This window comes from Canis lupus, chromosome 16 (genome assembly GCF_048164855.1).
Source record: "Canis lupus baileyi chromosome 16, mCanLup2.hap1, whole genome shotgun sequence".
Classification (NCBI taxonomy): Eukaryota; Metazoa; Chordata; class Mammalia; order Carnivora; family Canidae; genus Canis; species Canis lupus.
The window spans coordinates 50,618,979-50,646,773 of NC_132853.1; the positions used below are offsets into that span (position 1 = coordinate 50,618,979).

The following is a 27,795-nucleotide window of genomic DNA, read 5'->3' on the forward strand; positions in this document are numbered from 1 at the left end:
TTTGGATGTGACACCAAAAGCACAAACAACAAAAGCAAAAATCAACAAGTAGGCCTTAAGTAAGCTCCAACTTAAAAGCTTTTGTACAGCAAAAGAAACAATCAGCAAAATGAACAGGCAACCTACAGAATGAGAGAAAATATTTGCAACCATATATCTGATAAAGGGTTAATATCCAGAATATGTAATTCACACAGCTCAATAACAAACAAAATGATGGGGAAAAAATGGAAAAAATGGGCAGAGTAACTGTATAGACATTTTTCCAAAGAAGACATTCAAATGGCCAACAGGACATGAAAAGGTGTTCAACATCACTAATCATCAGGGAAATGCAAATCAAAACCACAATGAGATATCATTCACACCTATTAGAGTGGCTATCATCAAGAAGACAAGAGATAAAGGTTTGCATGGATATAGAGAAAGGGATTCCTTGTACACTGTTGGTGGCAATGGAAATTGATGTAGCCACTATGGACAACAGTTGGAGGTTTGCCCCAAAATTAAAAATAGAACTACCGTATGATCCATCAATCCCCCTAATGGGTATATATTAAAGGAAATGAAAACAGGATATTTAACAAATATCTACACTCCCATGTATTTTGCATCATTATTCTCAAAAGCCAAGATATGGAAACAACCTAAATGCCCATCAAAAAGTGAATAAACAGATGTAGCATATATATATATATATATATGGATCTTGAGGGCATTATGCTTGCTTAAAGGAAATAAACCAGACAAGGACAAATACTGTATTTATCACTAATTTGTGAAATCTAAAAAAGCCAATCTCATAGAAATGGTAGTGACCATTGGTAGTTGGTAGTTTCTAGCAACTTAGGAGGTGTGGTGAGTTGTGAAGATGTTAAAAGGTACAAATTTGCAGTTAGAAGACGAGTAAGTTCTGGAAATGTGATGCTATGCCAACCTAATATGATATTATATACTTAAAAGTTGCTAAGAGACTAGACTTTAAATGTTCTTACTAGAAAAAATAAATTATAATTATGTGATGTGATAGAGGTGTTAGCTAACACTATGGTGATAATCATACTGCAATATATATGTATCAACGCATTATAACCCTTAAAGTTACACAATGTTATATGTCCATTATATCTCAATTTTGCAAAAAGGAAAAGAAAAATTCTATGGAGACTGAGTGAAAAAAAATACCTCCAAATCACTAATATTGAGAATGGAAATGAAGATATTATTGCAGATCAGGGAGATACCAAAAAAGATTAAAAAGTAGATGTCAATGACAACTTTATCCAATAAATTTGAAAATTCATATGAAATGGACAAATTCCTATAAAAACACAGCCTGCTAAAATTAATAAGAAAATATAGTATTTTTTTGTAATCCCATACAATTTAAGAAATTAAATCAATAATCCAGAACTTTCCCATAAATAAAACTCTAGGCCCATAAGGCTTCACCTGTGAGAGTTCTACTTAACATCTGAGGAAGAAAAAGTCACTTACAGAGGATAGAAAAATAAAGACTACTTCCCAACTGTTTTGAAAATGCAGCAAAGATAATATTCAACAATACTAGTCATTAAAATAATTAAATTATTTTGTACATTTATCAATATCTGCTTCCCTGAGCCAACACCATGTGTAACATCCTCTGGTATTCCTGGATATCAGCATAGTTTACCTTCCAAAGGGTTAACACCCAGCAAAGGACCTCAAAGACTCTGTTGTACTCCATGCATTCTGATCGAATACTGTCCATGCCAGTCAGTTTGCAAAGTAACCTCATCTCCCAAGCACCACCACCTCCAGGGATAAACTAGGCCCTGACTTATGCCTCTGTTTGGTTTCATATGGCTCAGGCTTGGCACACCAGAGCAGCACTGGTATTCCCCAGTCATCCCCCTGTCACTGCCACAGGCTGCCTTCCATTTGCTGTGTATCCCATCCATACATCTCCCACCCCCACTGGTAGACAGATGATGGCCTTTATAATATAAATGCATTTAAACTACTAACCACGTTCAGGTACATTGCTTAATATTTCATTAAGTAAAACATTAGCTGCACAAAAGTCATTGTTCATCAATAATGCCTTGAGTTCAGAGACATCAATTAGATCATTCTGGAGAATTTGGGTGATAGCTAAGAGTAGCTGTGTAGCTGAAAAAAAAAAAGAGCAAAGACTAATGTTTCAACAGCAGAAATAAGATTATTCACTTTCACTTAATAAGCTTAGGCTGCATAAAATTTTTTTTTAAGATTTTATTTGAGAGACAGAGAGTGCATGCTCATATGAGACAACCCGAATTGGGAGGGGCAAAGGGAGGAGAAGAAGCAGGATCCCCCTTGAGCAGCCCAGGATCATGACTGAAGCCAAACGCAGATGCCCAACCAACTAAGCCACCAGGCACCCCAGCATAAAAGAATTTTACATGAAACTACTCGTATAGTTTTAAAAGCCATTGTGTATTATAATAGCCAGCAGTTACTGAAAACCTACTAAGTGCTAGAGACTGTTTCAAATACTTCTGCTTCATCTATTTAAGCCTTATAATAATTCCAAGACAGGCATTATTATCCCTATTTTTGAGATGAAGAAATTGAGATTGGTGAGATTAAGTGATTTACTAAAGAATATATCAGTAGTGAGTGGCAGGGCCAGGATTCAAGTCCAGACACTATAGTTCCAAAGCCCATGCTCTTAACTAATATGCCTTTTAAGTTGACATCTCTAAGTGATCAACTTTATACCTTTGGCTACATAATACTCCATATATGGCCCCTGAAATAACTGTGAAGCATTACAAATAAATTTATATCAAAATTTGCATTATTTCACTTAAAGTTATGTTACAGAGACAAAATAGATAAGAAGCAGCAGCAGCAAAAAAAAAAAAAAAAAAAAAAAAAAAAAAAAAAGCAGCAGCAGGTGCTGTTGCTGCTACAAGTCATGCTCTTTGTATTTATCTTAAAGCCCCATAAATCCTGACAGCTTTGGTTCCTTTCTAATGCCTTCAAACAGTTGTGGTTCTTGACGCTGTTTAATTTAGTCCAGATTTTACTAGTTATTCTCAGCAGGAGAGTTGGTTTGATAAGCTACTCCATCATACCCAAAGTAGAACCAGGTGGATCAAGCTTACAGGTAATCCTGATGCCCTGCTCGGGTTAAAGATTACTGCTTAGGTTATTACTTTACCACAAAGCTATAGTAATCAAAACCATGTGGTACTGGAATAAGAATAAATAAAAATCAATGGAATGGAATTGAGAGTCTAGGAATAAATCCATACCCTTATGATCAATTGATTTTTGACAAGGATGCCAAAACCATTTAATGGGGAAAGAATAATCTTGTTAACAAATGATGCTGGGATAACTGGATATCTGCATGCAAAAGAATTACAATTGATTCCCATCTCACACCACATACAAATATTAACTCAAAATGAGTCAAAGATTGAAGTTAAAAGGCTTAAACTATAAAACTCTTAGAAGGGAACATTAATATAAATTTTTATGATCTTGGATTATCTTTAGGCGTGACTTCAAAAGAAGTAACAAAATAAAATATTAATTTAATTTCACCCAATTTAAAGACTTTTGTACTTCAAAGACACCACCACCAAGAAAGAAAAAAAGGCCCACAAAATGGAAGAAAAGATTTGCAAATCATGTGTCTGATAAAGCTGTAGTATCCACAATGTATAAACTACAACTTGACAAATAACTCAATTTCAAAACAAGCAAAGGATACATGTCTTCAAAGAAGATATACAAATGGCCAATAAACACATGAAAAGATGTTCAACATCATTAACCATCAGGAAAATGCAAAACCAAACCCTGGTGAGATCCTTGTTAGACTAGACTATACTTAGACAGTAACAAGTCTTGACAAGGATGTAAAAAATGTACATTGCTGGTGAGAATGTAAAATGAGGCAGCTGCTTTGAAAACACTCCAGCAGTTCCTCAGGCTGAATATAAAGTTATCATGTGACCATTAATTCCATCCCCAGGAATAGGGATGAAGAGAAATGAAAATATACATCTATACAAAAACTTGTACTCAAAAAATATACACCAATGTTCATAGCAGCATTATCCATAATAGTCAAAAAATGGAAACAACCCAAATATCTATGAACTGATAAATGGCCAAAGAAAATGTGGTATAACCATATAATAGACTATCCCACCACAAAAAGGAATGAAACACTCATTTATGCTCTAATACAGATTAATCCTGAAAACAGTATGCTAAATGAAAGAAATCTGCCATGAAAGTCTATGATCCCAATTATATGAAACACTCATAATAGGTAAATCAACACAAACAGAAAGTGGATTAGTGGTTGTCAATGGCTGAGGAGAGGTGGATATAACTACCAAAGGGTACAGAGTTTCTTTTTGAGGCAATCAAAATGTCCCAGAACTAGAGTGTGATGGTTGCACATCATCATCCATACACCTAAAAATACTGAACTGTATACTTTAAAGGGATGCTTTTATGGTATGTGAATTATATCTCAATACAAATGTACATCTGAATTGCATCTCAGCCTTTGGGCTAAGATCAAGTGTAAAATGTACATCTGATAAATAATGCCACCAGTTACAAAGATGTACTAATTTTAGAGAGATTAAAATGCAAAAAAAGAAAAGAAAATGTAAAAAGCATTTAGAAATACATTATTAACAGAGGTGTCTGCATCTGTGGAGAGTTCTTTGGTAGGTGTTCTCTGTAGACATGGGGGTTAGGAAAAGATGCCTGTATTGAAATGGTCTCCCTAATTTCAAAGATGATGAGAGGAACTTTGGGGACAAAGATCAACCAATAGTCTTTATACAGCAGGGGCAAAATGATGTCCTTAGGCAGATGATATGAATGATACGGAGATTAATACCACAAGGAATTAGACAATTAACTGAAGTTAAGATTTCCATAAATGAAATCAATGGGCAGTCCAGTTGGGGAAACCTGAAAACTCCAGCGGCCTAATTTGAGATGACACAATAGAGAGTAGTTATGCTTCATCCAATTTCCCGATTGGATTTAATTCATCCATCCAGAACCCCCGGAATGAAGAAAAACTTACTGCCTCTTGGGTTAGCACTTTGTAATAACAGCAAAGATGTTTCCTATGTATCTTCATCAACCCTATTTCATTTCTTTCCATTCCGTTATAACTTTGTCCCATTTTCCTCACTTTGTCTTTTATAAGCTGCTCAAAATCCTTTTTAAACCTATAGATGCTATAGAGTAAAAACCTGACCTCTAGATAGTAATTTTTTAATATTTCATTATTTTAGTCATTTGTCTTTAACCAGTACTATTCACTTACCCATTCACTCTTTGAAATGTGGACTTTCTTTAATTCTTGTAAAGAAATCTTTCAAATTCACCTCCTTATTATCTGAAAAGTCAAAATCAAGTATGCTGATTGATATGCTTGGCACGAATTGGTACATAAAATAAAGACTGATTTATGATATCTAAAATTCCATTCTACCTTATTTTCTATCTCAAATGATTGAAACTATTTCAACATAATTTTTCAAACTTTAAGGAACCATCCATGGAACAGCTGATGATATTAATAGCTAACTTTTTTGAGTTCTTACTCAAAAGAACTTACATAACTTTTCAGTTCCTTATATATAAGTATCCTTTTATAATGCTTTACATTTATTAACCAAAATCTTCACAATAATTCCATAACAAGGGCAGCCCCAGTGGCTCAGTGGTTTAACGTCGCCTTCAGTCCAGGGCCTGATCCTGGAGACCCAGAATTGAGTCCCGTGTTGGGCTCCCTGCATGGAGCCTGCTTCTCCCTCTGCTTGTGTCTCTGCCTCTCTCTCTCTCTCTCTCTGTCTCTCATGAATAAATAAATAAAATCCTTAAAAAAATAATTCCATAACATGTGTATGCTTGATCTGCCTATCTTTAAAAGATGAAAGCAAAGAGAAATTAAATAACTTGTCCAGGTCACAAAAGCCGAAAGTACTGAAAGCTATAGTATTTGAACTGAGGCAGTATAAGGTCAAACATGACAATGTTAACTATTAGGACATATACACACGCTTGAAGTAAGATGCAATAGTGTAACCACAGCAGAAAATATAGGACTATCAACTACATTAAGAAGACTTTAACTTACAACACAATGGAAAGTTGGGTAGCACAGAAACTATCACACTGCAAGTCCCTAGAGATGCTGTATGAACTACAATATTCTACAAATACATGACTAAGTTATATGAAAAGGAAATAATAAGTTAGGTGAGCACAGAAATCCAGAGTAGGAAATAGTGAGTACTAAGCCTACAACTATTTAGGGATATGTATCAGATCCCATAGTGGCAAGGTGTTTTATCTAAATGCTCATGCATATTCACAAAAGAAAACTTGGGTCCATAATACATGAAGAGTTTGAATTTATTTTTTTTAAAGATTTTATTTATTTATTCATGAGAGACACACACAGAGAGGCAGAGATGCAGGCAGAGATGCAGGCAGAGGAGAAACAGGCTCCATGGAGGGAGCCCAACACGGGACTCAATCCCAGGACTCCAGGATCACGCCCTGGGCTGAAGGCAGGTGCTAAACTGCTGAGCCACCTAAGCATCCCAAGAGTTTGAATTTAGATACCAAATACAACTGGGATGTTTAAAGAAGTTCAATCCTGTGAAAGGGAGATTAAAATATTGTATTCACTGGCCCAGATAAACAAAAAGGAGACCTAAATATTCCTAAGAGGCAGTGAGGAAAAGAAAATCTCCTGTAAAAAATCTCCAGCATCTCATGTGGGTTGGGAGTCTAAATTTACACTACTCTAAACCACTAAAGAATATACCATGATATGAGAAACCCCAGATCAAAACATAAAAATTGACTGAGGTCAATAATAATCTGTTTCCTGGCAAAGGCAATAAATAACCAAAATGTGATGGGGAGGTACTCTTAATCCTAAGACTCATGGGATTCCCATTGAAAAAACAACTAGATGGTTAAGATAAGCCCCAAATAAAAAGCCCTAAAACCAGTGAAACTCATCAGCTTCTAGAAGTATTCCCACCTGATTTGATGCTTAAGCATGGCTATATAAAGGAAGAGATCAAGTACATATTACATGAACTTAAATGTAAAACAAAGGTAAATACATGCCCACCTGGAAACAACAACCAAAAACTAAATAATTGTTTTGAAATGTAGAGACGCTTGGGTATATTCTTTGGTTAAAAAACAGAACAGGACAAGTACTATAAAAGGACAGTTGAAGGTGGACCTCCTCTGAAGAAAGACTGCATGTCAAAATTAAGCTACTGGTGTCATGTCTTTGTTTTATTACATAATAGTATTTTCCACCCATGCTTATAAGAAATGAATGGGAATTATATAAATAAGCATATATATATCCAGATGAGTATGACCAGATAGATATGATCAATAAATATTTAAATTAACAGACTATTCTGGCTCTAATTTGTATCAGCCTAAGTCTCCAGTGTGACTACTATTTTATCCACACATATATGCTTTAAGACTGTTTCTCATCAACAGGGAAAAATGGAAAGAATCTCAAGCCAAAAAAACTGCTCACCACTGATGTCGCAAAACTTAAGGGCTTCACTGATAGCCTCCTCAGTTATATTAACATTCAAACTTTTCAGGGCATGCTCCAAGTCAGGTATAGCAATTTTGCCATTATCAACACTTGACAAGATATGAGCAGCTTCTTTAATCTCTACAAAAATAATTAAATATATATATAAAATACTATTGTTTTTAAAAGTTCAAAATCGTTTGTTCAAACTCCAGGTGTTAGCAGTTGGGGGAGCTGCTGTGCCCCTGCCTGGTGCAGGGCTCAGTGGGGGTTGTTTACCCCGTGAGGCCGCAGGAGGAACAGCCCCAGTGGCGGGGCAGCTCTGGAAACCTGGATTCAGCTCCGGCAGGAACTCCGTCTGCAGGGCCTGGAGGCTCCGGGGCGGGGCCGCTGATCTGCTCAGCTGGGGCAGGAGCGTCCTTGCTGTCCTGGGCCCTCCCGGCCTCTGCCTGTCCCGGGGGAGGCCGGATCCTGGGCTGTGTCCCGGCGCCCTGTGCTCCGGAGCCTGCGCTGTTGGATTCGCGCTCCCGGGCCGCGCAGCCACCTCCGCGGAGCCGCCGCCCGAGCCCCCCCGAGCTGCTCCTGGAACCGCGCAGCCCCCTCCGCACGGAGCCTCTTCCTCTGCCCGAGCCCCTCCGAGCTGCTCCCGGGGCCGCGCAGCCCCCTCCGCGGAGCCGCCGCCCGAGCCCCTTCAGCTGCTCCGTGTCCCGCCGGGTCCCGCCGTGCGCGCTGCAGCCCTTAGGGAGCTCGGCGCACTCTCCTGGGCGCGCAGTTGCTGTTACTGTCCCGGGGAGCCCGAGGGCATCCCCGCCCTCCTGGGTCCTGCTCCACCTCCCCGCGAGCCCCTTTCCCCCGGGAAGGTCGGTGCAGCTCCTGCGTCTTCGGGACGGGGCTCTCCTGTCCTGGGGACACTCGCCCCGGCCTCAGCCCGGCTCCTCGCGGGGCCCCTCCCCCTTGGAGGCCTTTGTTCCTTTATTTCTTTTTCCCCGTCTTCCTACCTTGATAGATGCGCGAACTCTTCTCACTGTAGCATTCCAGCTGGTCTCTCTTTAAATCTCAGGCCGAATTCATAGATTTTCAGGATAATTTGAAGGTTTTCTAGGTAGTTTGGTGGAGACAGGTGATTTGGGGACCCTACTCTTCCGCCATCTTCACATATGCTCCTGTTCAAACTCCATTATAGGTGAACTCTCAAATTAAGTATATATAATTTAACTAAAATCTCTGTAAAAAAAGGAAAATATTTTCTATTTATAACAACCCACTTATTTCAAGCTGCATTTAAAACCAAAAAATTATGTGCCAAAGAGAGTATGATGAGTTATCTGAATCCATCAATCTATTAAATACTGAATGAGCTGTAAGCCTTTCTTAAATAATAGTTGTTGGGGCCAGGCGGGAAGGGAAACTCAAGATGGCGGATACGCCAAAATGGCTGAAGTTCCTGTCACCACCTCCACTTGGGATGACAGCTTGAGCAGACCCTTACACCTCTCCTTTGGACTTCCTCAACCGAACCCAATGCCCTTCAAACCCCAGAGGAGGAAGTCACCTTTGACTGGTCGAATTGCAATCCTTCCTTTGCATAGTGAGGGTCACTCTGACTGGTTGGATTGCAATCCTTCCTTTGCATATGAGCCAACCAATAGGAAACCGTTCTGCCTTACAACGTTATGGAAACCCCCTACCACCTTGTCTTGGCGCGACTTCCTCGACTCACTCTCTTTCCCCCGTGAGTCGGGGAACCTCGCCCGAGGGTGCCTGCAATAAAATCTGTTCTTGGACCCTCGCTTGCCTTGGCGGTCTCATTTCCGTCTAGTTACTAAAAAACTTAACAATAGTTAAGTCTTTACCTAACTCTGGGAAATGAACAAGGGGTAGTGGAAGGGGAGGTGGGCAGGGGAGTTGGGGTGACTGGGTGATGGGCACTGAGGGGAGCACTTGGCGGGATGAGTACTGGGTGTTATGTTAAATGTTGGCAAATTGAACTCCAATAAAAAATTTTTAAAAAATAGTTAAGTCTTCTACATGTAGGTCTAAAGATTTCTATCAACTAATAAACAAAAAATGGCTAAAATTTGAGAGGAGAGCTTTTGATCCTGAGGGCCACTACCAGTCCATATTGAGCTTTTGTGTGATTGTCAAAGGGCACCCCTCTGTATGTTTCAATTACAAAGAGGCACACCTGCCTCTGGGCAGCTGCAGTCTAGCACTGTGGTCCAAGCCTGAAGAGCACAGTGAAATATGGAGTGCATTTCAGTCTCTACTTGTACCCTCTCAACCAGGCATCTTTGTGCAAGGCACAACCCATACAACCAAATGGGGTAGTCCTGTTGATACCCCACCAGTTTAAAATATAAAATGTGATCATTATTGGGTGTTTTAATTTTTCATCAATATCATTTCCCATTCTGTTTCCCTCTCAACCTCAAAATGAAGTCATTGTGTTTCCACAGTCTGAAAAATTGTTGTGTTATACCAACAGATCTCAAACTTCACTTGGAAAGAACCCTATAATACCATTTTAGACTTTTATTCATTCTATTAATATTTATTTTATAGCTACTAAGACCAACAATGAAAATGTTAGCACTCTCATCAGAGTTTCCTATAAAAAAGTTTTTCTATAAAACCCTGAAAACAGAGACTGAATCTGTCATATCTGCAAAAAAAAATAAATTATAATACATTATATAGTTGGTACTATGAGAAAAACACACACAAGTTAGTATGAAAGCACTGAGACAGTTCATCTAACCTACAACTCTGAAAAATCTTATGGGATGAGAAGTGACATTTGAGCTGAGTTTAGGGGGGAAAATGTGAGTTTGTCAGATAGGAAATGTATCGAAAGGAAACAGCACATGCAAAGATATGGAACCAAAAGCAAATAAAGCCAATTTAAATTATAATAAGTTAGGTGGCTAAATTATAATAACTGGTGGCTCAGTTGGTTAAGCATCTGCCTTCAGCTCAGGTCATGATCCCAGGATCCTCTCGCTTGCTGTCATAAATTAATAAAATCTAAAAAATAAATAAATTCTAACAAGTAGTATGGCTACAGAATAAATACAAGTGTAAAAGTGATGAGAGATGAGACTAATGAGATAAAACATTTATTGTCATTCAATCATTCCAAAAATATTTACAATTATATGAGTTAATAACAAAAGATTTGGAACAATACCTAGTTCAGTAAATATTATATAATACTATAATATTAGCTACTACTAAGAGCCTGCTAAAAGCCAGGATTATGCTAGGATCTGGAGCAAAGTGAAGACATGGTCCTTGGCCCAATGACCCTTCCAGGCATGTAAGAGAAGAATTATTAATCAAATAATCAAAAATATGACTGGAAAATACACAGATTTTAACATGGGCAGAGGACCTAAATAGACATTTTTCTGAAGAAGACATTACAGATGGCCAACAGACACATGAAAAGATATTCAACATCATTAATCTCAGGGAAATGCAAACCAAAATCACAATAAAATATCACCCTACACCTGTCAGAATGGCTAAAATAAAAAACATAAGAAATAATGAGTGTTGGCGAGGATGTGTAGAAAAAGGAACCTCTGGGCACTGTTGGTGGAAAGTAAATTGGTACAGCCACTGTGGGAAACAATATGGAGTTTCCTCAAAAAATTAAAAATAGAAATACCATATGACCCATTTAATTCCACTACTGGGTATTTACACAAAGACAACAAAAACACTAATTCAAAAAGATACATGCACTCCTATGTGTATTGCAATATTATTTACAAAAGCCAAAATATGGAAGTATCTCAAGCATCCATCACTAGGTGAATGAAAAAAGATGTGGTATATTATGAAATATGACACTGCTGTGAAAAAGGCTGAGATTTTTGCCATTTTGCCAACATGGGTGGACCTAAAGAGTATTATGCTAAGTGAAATAGGTCAGACTGAGAAAAAAAATTGATTGTACTTGTAAGTCAAATCTAAAAAGCAAAACAAACAAAAAGCAGAATCAGATTTATAAATACAGAGAACAAACTAATTTTGGCCAGAAAGAAGGACAATAGGAGGATGGGCAAAATGGACGAAGGGGAGTGGGTGATACAGGCTTCCAGTTATGCAATGAATATGTCATGGCACAATGTAGGGAATATAGTCCGTGCTATTGTAATAACATTGTATGGTGACAGATGGTAGTTACATTTGGTGTAACTAATGTGGTGAGCATAACATAATGTATAGAGAAGTTGAATCACTCTGTTGTACACCTGAAACGAATAAAACACGGTCTCCCATACTCAAATAAAACATGCCTCCCATACTCAAATAAAAAATTTTTAATGAAAATCATTTTATTTTGGTCTTAATGAATTAAGATGATTTAAGCTAATATTTGTGTTACTTTATTTTTTTCTAAGTAAGCTCTATACCCAACGTGAGACTTAAATTCCTGACCCCAAGATCAAGAGTCACAGGCTCTACCGACTGAGCCAGCCAGGTGCTCCATTTTTGTTTTTACAAGATAAAATATACTGAGCATTTCTAGTATTGTTTAAAAAATGAGTATTTATAATATGAAATAAATGCTATGAATGAGATATGATTTAATGAAAGCATATAACAAAGGAAGCTGACCTAGACTAGCAGGTGGGCTCCCTAGAGGAAACTGATGCATACCTGAAAGATGAGTAAACATTAACCAGACAAAGAGGGTCAGGGAATAAAATATGCAAAAGCTTTGTGGCAAGAGAAAAAGAGATTATCTAAGGAAATGAAAAAGCCAATATATTTGAAAGTACAGAAAGCAAGGGTAATGATAGAAAATTATGCTAGAGAACTAGGACACGTAGGATTTTGGTCTTTATCTAACAGCAATGGAAATGTTTAGAGAGTTATAAATAATGTGACATAACATAATCAGATTACTTTTTTAAAAAAAACAATATCACTTTGGCTAAAGTAGGAAAAATGGATAGGAATCCACTGGCACCTGGCAATGATCCTAAAAAATAACTCTTTTATAGAGAATGCTTTCTTATATACATATAAAGTTCTTACCATCTGCTTTTGGTAGTTTCAGATTTGAAGACAAAGTCTCTTTCCTAAAATCTGCAAATTTAGAGAAAGAGATTATGCCATAAGGAATAGCATCCTGATTTCATCCAGTTTCAAAAAAAGCCAACTGATAGATTAAATACTTCATTTCTCAGTAACATTTATTATTGACCATTCCCTTCTCAAAATCTTCCACTGGCTTCCAAAATATTATTCTCTACTCTTCCTCTTATTTCTTAAATTCCATGGATTTGTCAACCTCCAAAGCTCCTTAAATGTGGCTGAGAGTTTAATGTCACAAATGTTTCCTTTCTTCCTAAGAGGGCAGGTTAATCCCCAGGCCCATATATTCAACAAAATGTTTAATTATTAGTTTGAATCATCCTTCCGTAGTTCTGCTTGCCTATCTACCTAATTCTGAAGCTTTTCATAAGGACAAGTTGCAGTTATACCCTTCATTCTATACACTTTCTACAAAAAATGCAAATTGCTAGAGAGATCTATTTAAGGAACAAGTGATAGAAATAAAATATGTCCATTTGCATAGATGGACCATATTACAGTTAGAGAGCAGTTTAGAATAACTCACAACGAGTCCAGGTATTACCTTGAAACAAAAGGTTAGAATAAAGATGCATTATATTTATCTTAATTTTTTCTACTTGTTCTAAGCAAGATAAAAAAAAACTAACCTATTAAAAAGTACTTTCAAAATAGTAGGTTTGGCAATTTTATAAGATAACTCTAAAACAGGATTTCTCAACCTCAGAAAAATTACATTTGGATCCAGATAATTATTTGGGGAAGAAGTGTCCTATACACTATAGGATGGTTAGCAGCATCCCTTGCTTCTACTCACTAGACGCCGGCAGTCCTCACCCATCAGTTTTGACAATCTAAACTGGCAATTTTTCCCTGAGAGGTAAATCTGATCTTATTTTCTAGCTGAAACTAAATTTAAAGATAGGAAATGGCTTTCCAAATATAGATAAAATCCATCTGGGTATATCGCAACTGAGAATCTAGATGGGTCAGATAATTGCTTTGCAAATAACAGCTCAACACTTATATTATATAGAGTGTTATATAGACAATGTTTTTATTGTTCATTTTTTTTGTTTCATTTCATTGTTTCTATTGTTTATTTATTTAAAAATAAATAGAGTCAGTAACTTGTACTTTTCAAAGGGTCTTTTGCCTAAAAAGAAAGAAAGCTAGAAAACTATTAAGACCTCTCTAAAATTCATAAAAGGAAAGGGATTAACTTTGAAATGAAACTACTATAGAAAGAAACATTTTTTTTTTTGAAAGAAACATTTCAAAGCCATACAACAACATATATAAATACTTGGAGACCAACTTTACAATACAGTCCAGGAGATCATCCAGGAATCTGATACTATAATAACTAAATGCAATAACTTTGGATGTAGAAAATAAAGTATATTCCTAAATTTGATCTGTAGTAAATCACATTTCAATACATTTATAGTATTATTTAGGAACTGAATATTAACTAAATATTATTTAGTTAGAAACTATGTGTTAAGATTTAATTAGTATTTTAGTAAAATATTTTTAAACTTTTAGATAAAATTTTAGAAGAAATACTTATTACAAGTCACTGGTTATCTGCTCAATCAATTCACCCTCAACAAAGGAATCATCCAGTATTTCTTGAAGAATTTCATCAGTGAAATAAATTCTATTGGTGTTTCCAAGTGTATCTGCATATTTGTCCTTATAAGACTGATCACTTTCTTCCATAGAATCCAATGTATTGATGATGTTATTCAATGCTACAAACACAGAGAATATACATACAACATGTAATTCAGCCCATGGATCTAAATCTTTAGAACATAACAATAAAACTGATGGACTCTTCTACATTTGCCTATCCAAAATGGCAGTCACTACCCATATGTGGCTATTGAAATAAATAGAGCAATCCATTCTCCACTATAGTTTTCCATAGCCCCTTATCTTTATTTTTAAAACTATTTTGTTAAAATTCTGGGTGGGCTATTCCTGTATGAACAAAAAAATATGCTAAAGTTTCTCTAGTTATCTATTGATGAGTTCACCATTTCAGTAAAAAAAAAAAAAAAAAATCCTCCATTCTTCACAACTGTTCTCAAATCCCTATCCTTCCCTTTCCACTTTCTTTCCCTATACCCCTTGCTTTTGTAAGCTCACTTCACCCAATTTAGAGAATCAGCAAAGCCTATTATGTTTAGCACAATAACATCAAACATATAGACTAGGAAATCTATGACTGATCTCCCTTAATTAAAAAAAAAAAAAAAAACTTCAGGGGCACATGGATGACTCAGTCAGTTGGGCATCTGACTCTTGATTTTGGCTCAGGTCATGATCTCAGGATCTTGGGACTGAGCCCCACATACATTGGGTTCTACACTCAGCATGGAGTCTGCTTGGGATTCTCTCTTCCTCTCCCTCTGCTCCTCCTCTCACTGGTACCCTCTCTCTCTCAAGTAAATAAATGAATGAATAAATGAAATCTTTTTAAAAAATCATTTACATTTCTAAAGCACATATCTAAAAAATCATCTGTCAGGATTCAACAAGAGAAATGTATAATAAATTACTTTAAAATTAGCTAATTTATGTAAAAGTATAATTTAATACATTATGGTGTTCCATGATTTAGTCATTAGTTATCGGTAAGGAATTTAAAAAACAGGCTATGTGAGGAAGGGCTGAAAGGAAATGTGAATCTAGAGAAAAGATGATTCAATGTGAAAGAGAAAATCTAAGAGTTCTCCTCATATCCCTGGAAGGCTACTGACAGGAGGAAGAGTCCAAATGTTAAATATGGTTTAAGAATGGAATTATAATGCAGGATTTCCACCAAATAATTGGAATAATTGACTAGTTCTACAACTGTCCAAAATTATGAAATGGGCTGCTTCAAAAAGTCACAAGGATTTCCATGATAAATATTAGGATAAGTGTGTACTACCATTAGCCTGTCCCTGAAAGCCACTAATGTGGCTTTTAAATAAACATATAATAATGAAGAAACTCCATATCTAATGAGCATGGAAACTATCAAATCCTCTACTACAGACCTCATTCTCTGGTCACAATAAAATAAAACTAAAAATAAACAATAAAGATAGGGCAATAATGAAATTAAAATTGATTTAAAAAAATTTTTAGGGCAGCCCCAGTGGCTCAGCGGTTTAGCACCACCTTCAGTCCAGGGCGTGATCCTGGAGACCCGGGATCAAGTCCCATGTCAGGCTTCCTGCATGGAGCCTGCTTCTCTCTCTGCCTGTGTCTGTGCCCTCCTCTCTCTCTCTGTGTCTCTCATGAATCAATAAATAAAATCTTTAAAAATAAATAAATAATTTTTATGTAGTTATTTATTTTTAAAGATTTGTTTATTGATTCATGAGAGACACAGAGAGAGGCAGAAACATAGGTAGATGGAGAAGTAGGCTTCCTGAGGGGAGCCTGATGCAGGACTCAATTCCAAGACCCCAGCATCATGACCTGAGCCAAAGGCAGATGCTCAACCACTGAGCCACCTAGGTGCCCAAAAAATTGCTTTAAAATTTAAAGTTTTCTCTTAAACAATTCTTATATTAGGAGAACATCAAAATATGCCTGAAAATACTTAATTCTTAAATTATAAATAGAAACACTAAATATAAATCTAAGAGGTAGTGCTTTAAAAAGAGATGATTAAAATATTATATTAGTAAGCATAGAAAAAGTACATATTAAAATAATTTTTTACAGAAGAATTTTTAAGAATTAATATCCATTATTGATAAAAGTTTTTGCAACCCTTTCAGAGGATAATTAAGCAGTAGTTGTTAACATCTTATATCTGCATATATTTTGTTCTAGCACTGTGACTTCTGAGGAATTTTATTCTCCCGGAAAACTTTGTGCACATATATACATACAAGGATGCTCATCAAAATGTTTGAATGATGAAAAATTGACAATAACCTAAATATTATCAAAACTGTTGTGGATAAAATTATAGTACACCCCCACAATGGAATATTATGCAGTCTTTAAAAAGAATGAGGTAGTTTATATGACATAATGGGACATGGAACAGTATCTAAGATACACTATTTCTTCAAAAAAAGCAAGTTGTGAATATTATGGACATAGTAGTTTACTATTTAATAATTTCAGAATATACAAATATTCATAAATACAAATTAAAAAGCCTATAAAGTTACTTACCAAACTTTAATAGGGGTATTTACAGAGGGTAACATTACAAGAGCCTTACGCTTTATATTTCTTACATATCTGGTCACTAAATTTTTTTAAAAGACTTATTTATTCATTCATGAGAGAGACAGAGACAGAGACCGAGACAGAGACACAGGCAGAGAGAAAAGTAGGCTCCTTGCAGGGAGCTCGATGTGGGACTCAATCCCCAGACCTGGGATCACGTCCTGAGCCAAAGGCAGAAGCTCAACCGCTGAGTTACCCAGGGGTCCATGGTCACTAATTTTTTTTAATAAAAGTTTAAAAATTGCCATTATTACAAAATAAAGTTTTCTTATTTAGATTTTGGAAAACATTACAACTTTGTGATTTTCCCAATTTTTTCCATTGAAGTAAACATTTTAAAAAAGATTTTATTTATTTATTTGGAGAGTGCACATGTGCACTCTGTAGAGGCCCAGAGAAGGCCAGGGAGAGGAAAAGAATCTAAAGCAAACTTGGTGCTGAACACTGAGCCAACAAGTCAAAATGTTCAAATATAGATGAAACAAACATTTGACACAATTATTACAAAGATTTAAGCACCAAGTGTTTGACTAGGTGACCTCTGAATGAGATCTGAATGTGCTGTGGTAGTTCAAAAGTTTTACCATAAAACTCTTACCAATAAAGTTGGAAAATTCCTGGGTGTTCTTCAAAGTCTTTATACAGTCTTTAACATTTACCATGTTGTCATCTGGAAGAAAGAGAAAAGTGATAGACAAGGTCATGGACAAGGTCATATTACAAAGCTAGTATGAAAATCAAAATCAGAATACAATTTCTTTTTTTTTTTTTAAGATTTTATTTATTTATTAATGAGAGAGACAGAGAGAGAGGGGCAGAGGCAGAAGCAGGCTCCATGCAGGAAGCCTGATGCGGAACTCGATCCCGGGACTCTGGGATCATGCCCTGAGGCAAAGGCAGACACTCAACCGCTGCACCACCCGGGCATCCCCAGAATATAATTTCTTAAATTCTTTATGTGCAAGATACTTTGGATTCATTTTCACCCATTATGCCTTGCGATTCACCTTACAAGATTGTAGATATACTAGTTCTTATTCTACCTGTAAGGGAGCCAAAATACCAAGAAGATTATAAGTCCAATAACCACTTGGCACAAAGTGGCAAAGCTCGGTTTACTATTCAAAGAACTGGAATTTCCAAATTATTCATTAGTCACTAAATCAAGACCTATCTCAGGAACTGATACCCAGAAGCCCACTCCCCGCAAAATTTCAACCTTCTTATTAAAAGCATTCTCATAACTGCAAAAGAGGATATAAAGGAGGAAAGGCTCCTTTTCAAGATGTTTACAGTAATACAAGCAAATATCTGTAGATATTTGCTCAAAGAAGAAACCACATTTATTTGAACAAAGACCTTGCACACTTTCTTTATAGGTACTCCTACCCAAAACAAAAAAACTGATAGTAATATTTAAATGCTTACCAGAAACAAAATTTGATTGAAGAATTTTCTCTACCTCCTTTTCAGGTGACTTAATCCCAATATTTCCTAGAAAGCTCTCTAAGTTCTTCCTAGGTATCATGTCACCTTCAAGCAAATCAAGAGCTAAGGTAATGTCCTGTAACTCTAGAAATAGAAAAAAGTTATTTGGTAATTGAACTAACCTCTGATTTAAAAAACAACAGTAGCTACCACTAAAGACTTTTGTCAGTGGCAGTCTGAGAGTTCTTATCGCATCCTGAATTGAAGAATAAGAAATACCAGGGAAGAACCCAGCCCTCAGGGAATACTAGTCCAGCAACACAATACCCTTAGTCTGTCATGTTTCTTTGGTGGCCAATATAAAATTGGCACAACCAAAACGATCCATATACTGAATTTTTCACTGCAATTACACAAAGTAGCTATTTGACCAGGAAGCTCTAATGGTAGCAAACAAAATTATCTGTATCAAAGTAAAATAAATTTCAGAATCATGAGAAATGTAAAATATGAAACATGAATATCACAAGGACTCCTTAATCTTTTTTTTTTTTTTCAATTCTACCAAGATCCAGTTGTACCCTGGCATCTGGAATTTTACTTTATTTCCAGCTCTTACAAAGGAGGCAGTGTTAAGTCAGACAGACTTGCATTCATATCCTGGCTCCAGGATTTGTCACCTGGAACTGTGTGACCTTGAACAAATTATTACTTACCTCCTTTATAAAATTCAGAAGTCATATATCTAAAATGAGATAATACTATCTACCTCACAAGGTTGAAGTGGAGATTAAATGTGATGATGTATGAAAAACATTTAAAACAATATTAGATTTATGGCAAGCACTTAATAAATGTCATATTAATAGCAATAAAGTTACTACTACTATTATTACTAAAACCATCAGGAATTAGCTATAAATAGAAATCACAGCTTTTTAGTACCTTTGATCCTGCCTTGCTTTCTATCCTCCTAACATCATAGGGAGGCAACTGCAAATGGCAATTTGAGCTTTGCTAGCACCTAAAAACCTGTATCAGCTCTGCTTCTTTGTTTTAACTACAACTTGGTTTCCTTTAAAATACAGTTTCCTTGCATAAACCATCTTGAGTAGAGACTGCTCATCCTCTTATGCTCCACATAAGACTAAGAAGTAGAGAAACACTTCTAAATTTCTGCTGCTGCTGTCAGGCTATTTTAGTTTCAACTTCAATCAAACCTTATCCCTCCCCTCTGCAGTTCAGGACTGTCATTCACCTACACCACCCTCCTGACACCATCATCTATTACTTTCTGATCACATTTTCACCATCTCTGAGGATCTTGGTATCTTGTTCATAATCCTCCCTCAACCCCATTTCCCATTATCATTTAATGATGATAAGGATGACCTTGACCTTTTAACTCCAAAAAGCTTCTACTTCCTTTCCAAATTCATCCATACCATTGGTCATCCTTGATTATCATTAACTAAAATTTCCTGCCCCCCCCAAATCTTAAACTACAAGATCATATACCTGACCATAATCCCTTAAAATTATGTGTGTATGTCGAAGGAAAGCATAGAACTTTATTCACAATATGTCTACTTTCTAGGACCCTCCAAGTTCACCAACAGTCAAGGCACAGTAGACTAGCCTTCTCCATTAGTAATGAAGGGAACATTTTGAAAACCAAGTTCTAGTATGCCAGACAACCTCGCAAGCAGGCTTTTCTTTCTTTTCTTTTCTTTCTAAATATTTTATTTCTTTACTCACAAAACACAGAGAGAGCCAGGAACATAGGCAGAGGGAGAAGCAGATTCCATGCAGAGAGCGCGATGTAGGACTCAATCCCAGGACCCTGGGATCGCAACCTGGGCCAAAGGCAGATGCTCAACCACTGAGCCACACAGGTGCCCTGCAAGCAGTCTTTTCTAAAGAGAGAAGCTTAAGGCCTGCTGCATTAATACTTTTCTTCTACTGTGGTACTTCCTAACTCTTCCCTGTAGTTATTGGCCTTATAGTGTACTAGCTGACAGGTGCCATCCCCCTAATCATTGTGACCATCTCCCAGATTCAGGTACCTAATCTCTATCTGTTCTCTTTTCTCAATTCATTTCAAGCTTCATTTCAAAATTTTTTTTCTTCCTCCTCATAAAAAGTTACCTGTCCTAAATACCAGTCTCTTTCTGAGCTCTGCATTCTGATCTCAAAATTAACTACCATTTACCAAGTATATAATATGTGCCTAATAATTAGGTTGTGTGCTTTACATGTGTTTTTGTAGCTGAGTCTGACAACTCTATCAGAAATATGATTTTATCAGCTTCCTTGTTTTAAAGATGAGGAAGCCAGGATGGCCTAGAGAGATTACCATCTCTCTCTTGTTGTGGTAAGTCAACAAACTACAAACTCCATAGCCCGTGTTCTTTTCTACTTCTATGCATTGTTTCCTAGAGCACAGCTAACCTAATTAACTATACTATGTTGGTGCTAACTATATTATGTGACCCAAGTAACACATTTATATGTCAACAGGGAATTATTAAATACTTTTCCTAACCTAAAACAGAAACAATAATGTCAGAAACTTCATATGCCAGGGCAGAGTGGTTATTGAAAATCTGAAAAGTATTTGCCTACTTCTTCATATCCAGAAATGATTCAGCATCTGTTTCCCTAAAAATATACCTATGTTGTTACTCTTTTCTTGGTAAATGCTTATTGATCGAATAATCATTTGAGTGGGTTATTCAAATAAATTAGCAGTGGTACAAAGTTTTAAACTTATTTTCCAAACAAAAAGGTACACAGACTCCATGAACATCATCTTCATTGGTTTTAGTTCTGTTTTTAACTTTTAAGCAAAAATGGAAGTCAAGGAGTAGAAAATACCTATGCTACCAAAATGTACATGACCACTCTTGTATTTTAACAAAAACCAAAGAAAGAAACATGAGGAATGTCTACTAAAGGAAGTAGTAGAAGATTTCTGAGAAACTTTATAATACAGAAGCCTATATACTGGGTAGAATCCTAAGTCTGAGGCTTAAAATGATATAGGAAATATTCATATCTGAAAAATTTTAAAGCCAGTAGCTGACTTTACACAAAGTCAGGAAACAAAAAAAGGGATTTAAAATAGCTTTACACAAACCCCATTCCAGAAAAAAAGCCTTTTTCTTTCATCATGGAAGTTGCCAACTTTTAATCAAAACCAAATTTTGCTTTAAAACAGATCAATGTTGGGCAGCCCCAGTGGCGCAGCGGTTTAGCGCCGCCTGCAGCCTGGGGTGTGATCCTGGAGACCCAGGATAGAGTCCCGCATCGGGCTCCCTACATGGAGCCTGCTTCTCCCTCTGCCTGCATCTCTGCCTCTCTCTCTCTGTGTCTCTCATAAATAAATAAATAAAATCTTAAAAAAAAATTAAAACAGATCAATGTCAACACTTTAACCAGAAATTAGCAGAACTAGAAACACTAAAAAACAAAAGACACCCATTCAATAAAAGTAAATTTAACAGTCACAAGTAATCTAGTATTTACCTTTTAACCTGGAGGCATCACACGTCCTTTACTACTTTTCCAAATTCTTCTACTTGTATTTCATCATTCTCTGCAAGAAAAATATTTTCCTTTTAAAGAGAACAGAGAAAGAGAGAGAGGCAGAGACACAGGCAGAGGGAGAAGCAGGCTCCATGCAGAGTGCCCGACGTGGGACTCGATCCAGGGTATCCAGGATCACACCCTGGGCTGCAGGCGGCGCTAAACCGCTGCACCACCGGGGCTGCCCCAAGAAAAATATTTTTAATAGATCAGTCTCACTAAGCAAAAGTCAGGATCCAATGAAGCAATCTATAAAAATGTAAGTCATTTGATGTACTCATAAGAATCATATTTCCTTTTCATATTGTTGACTAGCCAAAAGATTAATTTTATAGAAAGAATAAACCTTCAGATTACAGGAGAAAGGCTGAGTTTTCAATCTCCATCAATCAAGAGACTGTGCAATCCATAATCCATATTCCTAGAGATAACACTAACAAACTTCAGTTTTAGTTTAACCTTTTAAATATTTGAAGATAAAAATACTGTACCAGATTAACTTTAAGATTTTTCCAATGCCAGATGGCCCTATAATTTCTAACACATGTTTATACCCATTTCTTACACAAGAACATGCAGATACTAGATTACAAAGTCAAAGTGACAAACACAGAAGACAGAAGTTAACTTTGTTTTCCCAGTCAGAGACAGGGAACCTCAGACCAAGGATTTAGAATCACTGTAGTTTATGATCATAGGATAGAACAGGGCGCTATAAATAAAGTGAGGTATTTGGGAAGCATTTCTAAATTTGCCCAATGATAAATACCATTTCTAGTTTTCAATGCCTTTTTGTAACCATCATAAAAATACTTTTAAAAAAGTTTAAATATACTTTAAAATATTAATGAGTCGATATGTCATACCATCAATAACCAATAAATAATTTTTCAATCTCACTAAGTAGAGGGAATCTAAATCAGCTTTTTTTTCCCTTTTTAACACACCATGATCAAAAAAGAATATCCTAGGTCAGTCATTTTTAAGTTTTTCTTTGTTTCTAAGTCTCTGCTGAACCATGTAAGCAGTTCACTTACTCAACTTTTATAGATTAGTCAGTGAAACTCAACCTTTATGATTTATATATTGAGGTACTCTGTAAGATTTCATTTAGAAGAAAAGGATTCTACTGCTTTAACAGCGCCAACTTAAATACAAAACCAAAAATAACAAGGTTCAAAACTTTGCAAACCACTGCATTAAAATAAGAATTAAATCACTTTGTACTGAAGGTCCAATGTTAAAAGAAGAAATGATATGACAGATGGGGTTTACAAAGTTTTCAAAATCATGCGTATATTTGGATTTAAATGGTAGAAAAATCTACATTTTATACACTGTGTTTTTCCTTTATAAGTATATAATAATGAATAGGATACAGTATATGGGGTTTTTATTATCAAAATAAGTAATTTTACATATAGCCAAGTTACTTTAATAATTCATAAAATAATACCTTATTGGTCTGATTAAAATAAATGTTATCTAATACTTTTTCTGGCTACGTATTGCCTTCAAGTTCCACTCACTCTATCAAAAGAAACTGAAGTTTTGCAATAAAGGGGGGGTTAAATCTATCTCTATTATCGAGTAGTAAGTACTCCTCTATTTTGACCATCGCTCTTCATCTCAAATATCTCAATAAACAAAACAATCAACACATCTAAAGTCCAAAATTACCAGCAGCACTTAAGCAGCAGCTTAATGGAGAAAAAGGGGTAAGTAATCCTCAGAGGGAAAGACAGTTCTTTGACTAAGACCCCAGACACATGCTTGTGTTACTAGCCTAGTTTGGCATAAACATTATACATACAAGAGTTACAGTAATACATTTGTAACTTCATGAGGGAGTAGAAATGTTCACCTGTGCTTGTATACTACCCTTTCTCCTGCCTGCAGAACATTAGCAGTAAATGATAATCTTATTTTAAAAATTCTAGTCTATGATCTTTGTTTTGCAGTACTTTTGTGAACTTATTTTTTGTTTTGATTCCTTTTTTACTTGCTAACTAAGTAGAAGTGGTAGCCACCATCAGATGTGTTTTTCTTGCAAATTAAGTAAAAGCTTATTTCAACAAAACCATATGGATATCCTAATTAAGTAGTGTTAATAAAAAAACTGTAATAGATCACTTAACATTTCCTAACAATCCCTTCTGTGTTCACTGTGCTCATTTTCCAGTAACATGTTACACAACTTGAAAGTAGTGAATGCATATTTGATTAATTTAGAGTAATAATAAATTAGATATTAACATTTTTTCTATAGGACAATTTGAGCTTTATTTTTCCTAAATGTGTATATTGGCATATCACCAAATAGAAGATACAAGGAAAAATAAAGATTGATAGAAGACAGAACATATTCTTGTATATCTTTTAATTTTAGTATTTGGAATACTTACCATCAATTATTGCTAATTTCAGTGCATCTATGAATTCTTTTTTTTTTTTTTCAAGTTACTATTCATCCTAGACAGAGTGTTCCACAGGTGAGATGCATTCATCTTCTCTTTGCTGAGCTTGTGGAGGTTTTCAATGATAGCAGGCAACACTAAAGGGTAGATAACACACAAGTTTTAACAACATGCTTGTCCAAGAAGTTAATACAGTAGGCTTATTATCTCGACTAGTCAGGAATCAAGGTTTTTATGGTTAAGAATAATAAAAAATACAGCATAAATGATTGCCAATTTTCTTTCTTTTTTTTTAAGCTTTTATTTTTATATAATTCCTATGCCTAATGTGGGGCTCAAACCGACAATCCCAAGATCAGGAGTCCCATGCTCTACTGACTGAGCCACCCAGGCATCCTTGCCAATTTTCATGTATCAAAACACAATAAAATATTTAATATCAAAATTAGTGTGTCTGAGGATTCTGAGATATTCTAAGAATTTATAGTGATCCCACCCCTGAATAACCATATAAAGAGTAATTTGCATTGCCTTATAATTTAAACATGTCTGAATTCATAAATAAACCCAATTGATAAAACCATGAATTAAATAGCTTTTGTTAGGGCAGCCTGGGTGGCTCAGCGATTTAGTGCCACCTTCAACCCAGGGCCTGATCCTGGAGACCCAGGATCAATCCCACGTTGGGCTCCCCGCATGGAGCCTGCTTCTCCCTCTGCCTGTGTCTCTGCCTCTGTGTGTGTGTGTGTGTGTGTGTGTGTGTGTGTGTCATGAATAAACAAAGTCTTAAAAAAAATAAATAAAGGTTTAAAAAAATAGCTTTTGTTCTACATCTTCCCCCAAAATTCTTCCCTGGATCTTATTTTCTTTTCAATCTATCACTGCAGACCATGGGATGAAGTTTTTGTGTTTTTTTTTTTTTTTTTTTAATTCCAGCAGACTTTAATGGAAGTTTAATGTGTGTGTGGGGTGAAATTATCTCATTATAAATGTGTAAAAGATCACTCTGCTGCTGTATTGAGAATGGATTCTCTGGAAGATCAGGCATCTAGGAAGTTACTGTAGCAGTTCAGAGAAAAAGAGGACAGTAGCTTCAACAAGGGTAATAGTGATGAAGCTAATGAGAAGTGGACAAATAAAGGATGTGTTTTGAGAATGAACCTGAGAATATATTAACTTTTTTAAGATTTCATTTTTAAGTAATCTCCACATCCAAGGTGGGGCTCAAACCTATAACCCAGAGATCGAATCACATGCTATACCAACTGATCTAGCCAGATGCCCCAAGTCTCAGAGTATTTAGTGATGAATTAAATGAGAGGCTGGAGCCATCAAGAACTCCTACGTTTGAGAACTGAGCAATTGGGTGGATAGCGGTATTAAAAACTGAGAGAAGAGGGAGGGGGTAAGATGGCGGAAGAGTAGGATCCCCAAGTCACCTGTCCCCACCAACTTACCTAGATAACTTTCAAATCATTCTGAAAACCTACGAATTCGGCCTGAGATTTAAAGAGAGAACAGCTGGAATGCTACAGTGAGAAGAATTCGCACTTCTATCAAGGTAGGAAGACGGAAATAAATAAAAAAAATAAATAAGCATCCAGTGGGGGAGGGCCCTCCGGCCGCCCCCACCCCCCGCCACCTCCCCCGTGAGGAGCCGGGCTAAGGCCGGGTGGGGAGAGCCTCCAGGACAGGAAAGCCCAGTCCGGGAGAAGCAGGAACTTTAACAATCTTCACGGATGGAAAGGCGCTTGCTGGGAACTCAGGAGGGGCAGAGTAGAGCCCCCAGGTTCCCGACATCACTAATAGAGGAAGTGCACCCCAGGTGAGAGCGTGCCACACACCCAGGTGCCACTAACCCCAATTTTTAAAGTATTAACTTTATTCCATTTAAAAAATACATATGTGATCTTATATTTCTTTACAGGTGAGTTAATGAGTGGCAAGAGTGTCTTTCTCAGCTTAACACACTCACAGCTTAACATAACACACTCACAGCTTAGCATTAAGCTGGTACGTAACAATGGCTCAATAAAGTTACTGAATTGGAAGATTACAAACAGCTGAAAGTAGAAAATCTGCATATTAGCACTCAGCTATAGTCACTAGATGGCATCACTTCCCCAAATTGGGAAGACATTTTAAATCGTCCCAAAATGCATTTTATATACATGGTTCTAACTCTCTCTAGCATGAGGATAAACAGTAAGATTATGATAGTTTTCAATTCATTTGCACGTGGAAGGTGTTATAGATATAGGGATCATTAATGGAGAAAATTAAGGCCAACCATATTAGCAGTAAGCCAGGCATTTATTTGCCTGATGACCTGTAGAGTGACTACCTCTTTTGGTATATTATAGTCTTCTAAAATCTGTCATACTATTTGATATATTAAATGCACAAAATATGGGATCCCTGGGTGGCGCAGCGGTTTAGCGCCTGCCTTTGGCCCAGGGCGCGATCCTGGAGATCCAGGATCGAATCCCACGTCGGGCTCCCGGTGCATGGAGCCTGCTTCTCCCTCTGCCTGTGTCTCTGCCTCTCTCTCTCTCTGTGTGCCTATCATAAATAAATAATAATAAAAAAAAATTAAAAAAAATGCACAAAATATAATGTTCTTACATAGTTTTTCAGAGAAGCATTCCGTATTGGTCATCACTGTATCAATGAATTCTTTAAAATTCACTTTTTTTGTTTCTAAAGGGAAAAGAACATTTTCTTCAGTATCTTCAAGTATTAAATTATTAAGACAAATACTGAATTATGTAAAATAAATTCTCTATTTAGGGAGATTAACTAATACCACTAAAAATATACAAGTATATGAGGAAAAAGCAATTCACCTTACAGGGAGAAAAAAAAACACTGAAAATTGCCAGGAAAATTAATCAAAATACTTCTAGTCACAAGTGTACATTTCTAATTTTAACTTACATTACTTTATCTTGGCCTTGCAACAACTCACTAAGGTATGTAGGTCAAAAATTAGCATGTTATTTTCCATATTTAAAAAAATACTTATACATGACATCATGATTTTTTTTCCAAGGTCATAAAAGGAAATATGAGATCAGAGATTAGAAGTGAGCTATCTTGACTTCTGATTTCTTTTACATCAGGCTACCATTCATATTGCTATCTCTATTCCAGTATACTACTGAAACTATTAAACACTTTAATAGTCATTTTTACTTAGAAAATGTCTTTCCTTAATTATATATAATATCCCAATATTAGGATGGATAAAAAATTTTTAAGAATTTTCCAGGGCCACATATAAAGGTTTTATATAAATATAACAAGGTTTTGAGAACTCTACTCCTTTGCTTATCCCACACACACAAAAAAATTCTAATTCTAATCTATAAAAGCCTATTGTCCTATTCCCAAGATTAAATATCTTTGAAAAGTTTACTTTAAGGA

At 36.2% G+C, this 27,795-nt stretch overlaps 2 protein-coding genes across 4 annotated transcripts in view; both read right to left on the bottom strand.

The window, feature by feature from the left end:
• Positions 1 to 2,148, bottom strand: part of LOC140607042 (uncharacterized) — a 134,911-nt gene extending 132,763 nt beyond the window's left edge. For all 3 annotated transcript variants that reach the window (XM_072781358.1, XM_072781357.1, XM_072781354.1), the window contains exon 1: positions 2,011 to 2,148. The gene's annotated coding sequence lies outside the window, so the exon portion shown is untranslated. The remainder of the gene's footprint in view (positions 1 to 2,010) is intronic.
• Positions 2,149 to 3,337: 1,189 nt separating this feature from the next.
• Positions 3,338 to 27,795, bottom strand: part of EFCAB13 (EF-hand calcium binding domain 13) — a 70,978-nt gene continuing 46,520 nt past the window's right edge. Inside the window, 12 exon segments of the mRNA XM_072782145.1 lie at positions 3,338 to 4,783; positions 5,339 to 5,410; positions 7,598 to 7,741; positions 12,650 to 12,700; positions 14,296 to 14,445; positions 17,535 to 17,606; positions 18,365 to 18,508; positions 18,575 to 18,620; positions 21,916 to 21,962; positions 24,358 to 24,403; positions 24,406 to 24,506; positions 26,995 to 27,069. Of these exon segments, the coding sequence (XP_072638246.1) occupies positions 4,689 to 4,783; positions 5,339 to 5,410; positions 7,598 to 7,741; positions 12,650 to 12,700; positions 14,296 to 14,445; positions 17,535 to 17,606; positions 18,365 to 18,508; positions 18,575 to 18,620; positions 21,916 to 21,962; positions 24,358 to 24,403; positions 24,406 to 24,506; positions 26,995 to 27,069 (1,043 nt within the window). The 3' untranslated portion in view covers positions 3,338 to 4,688.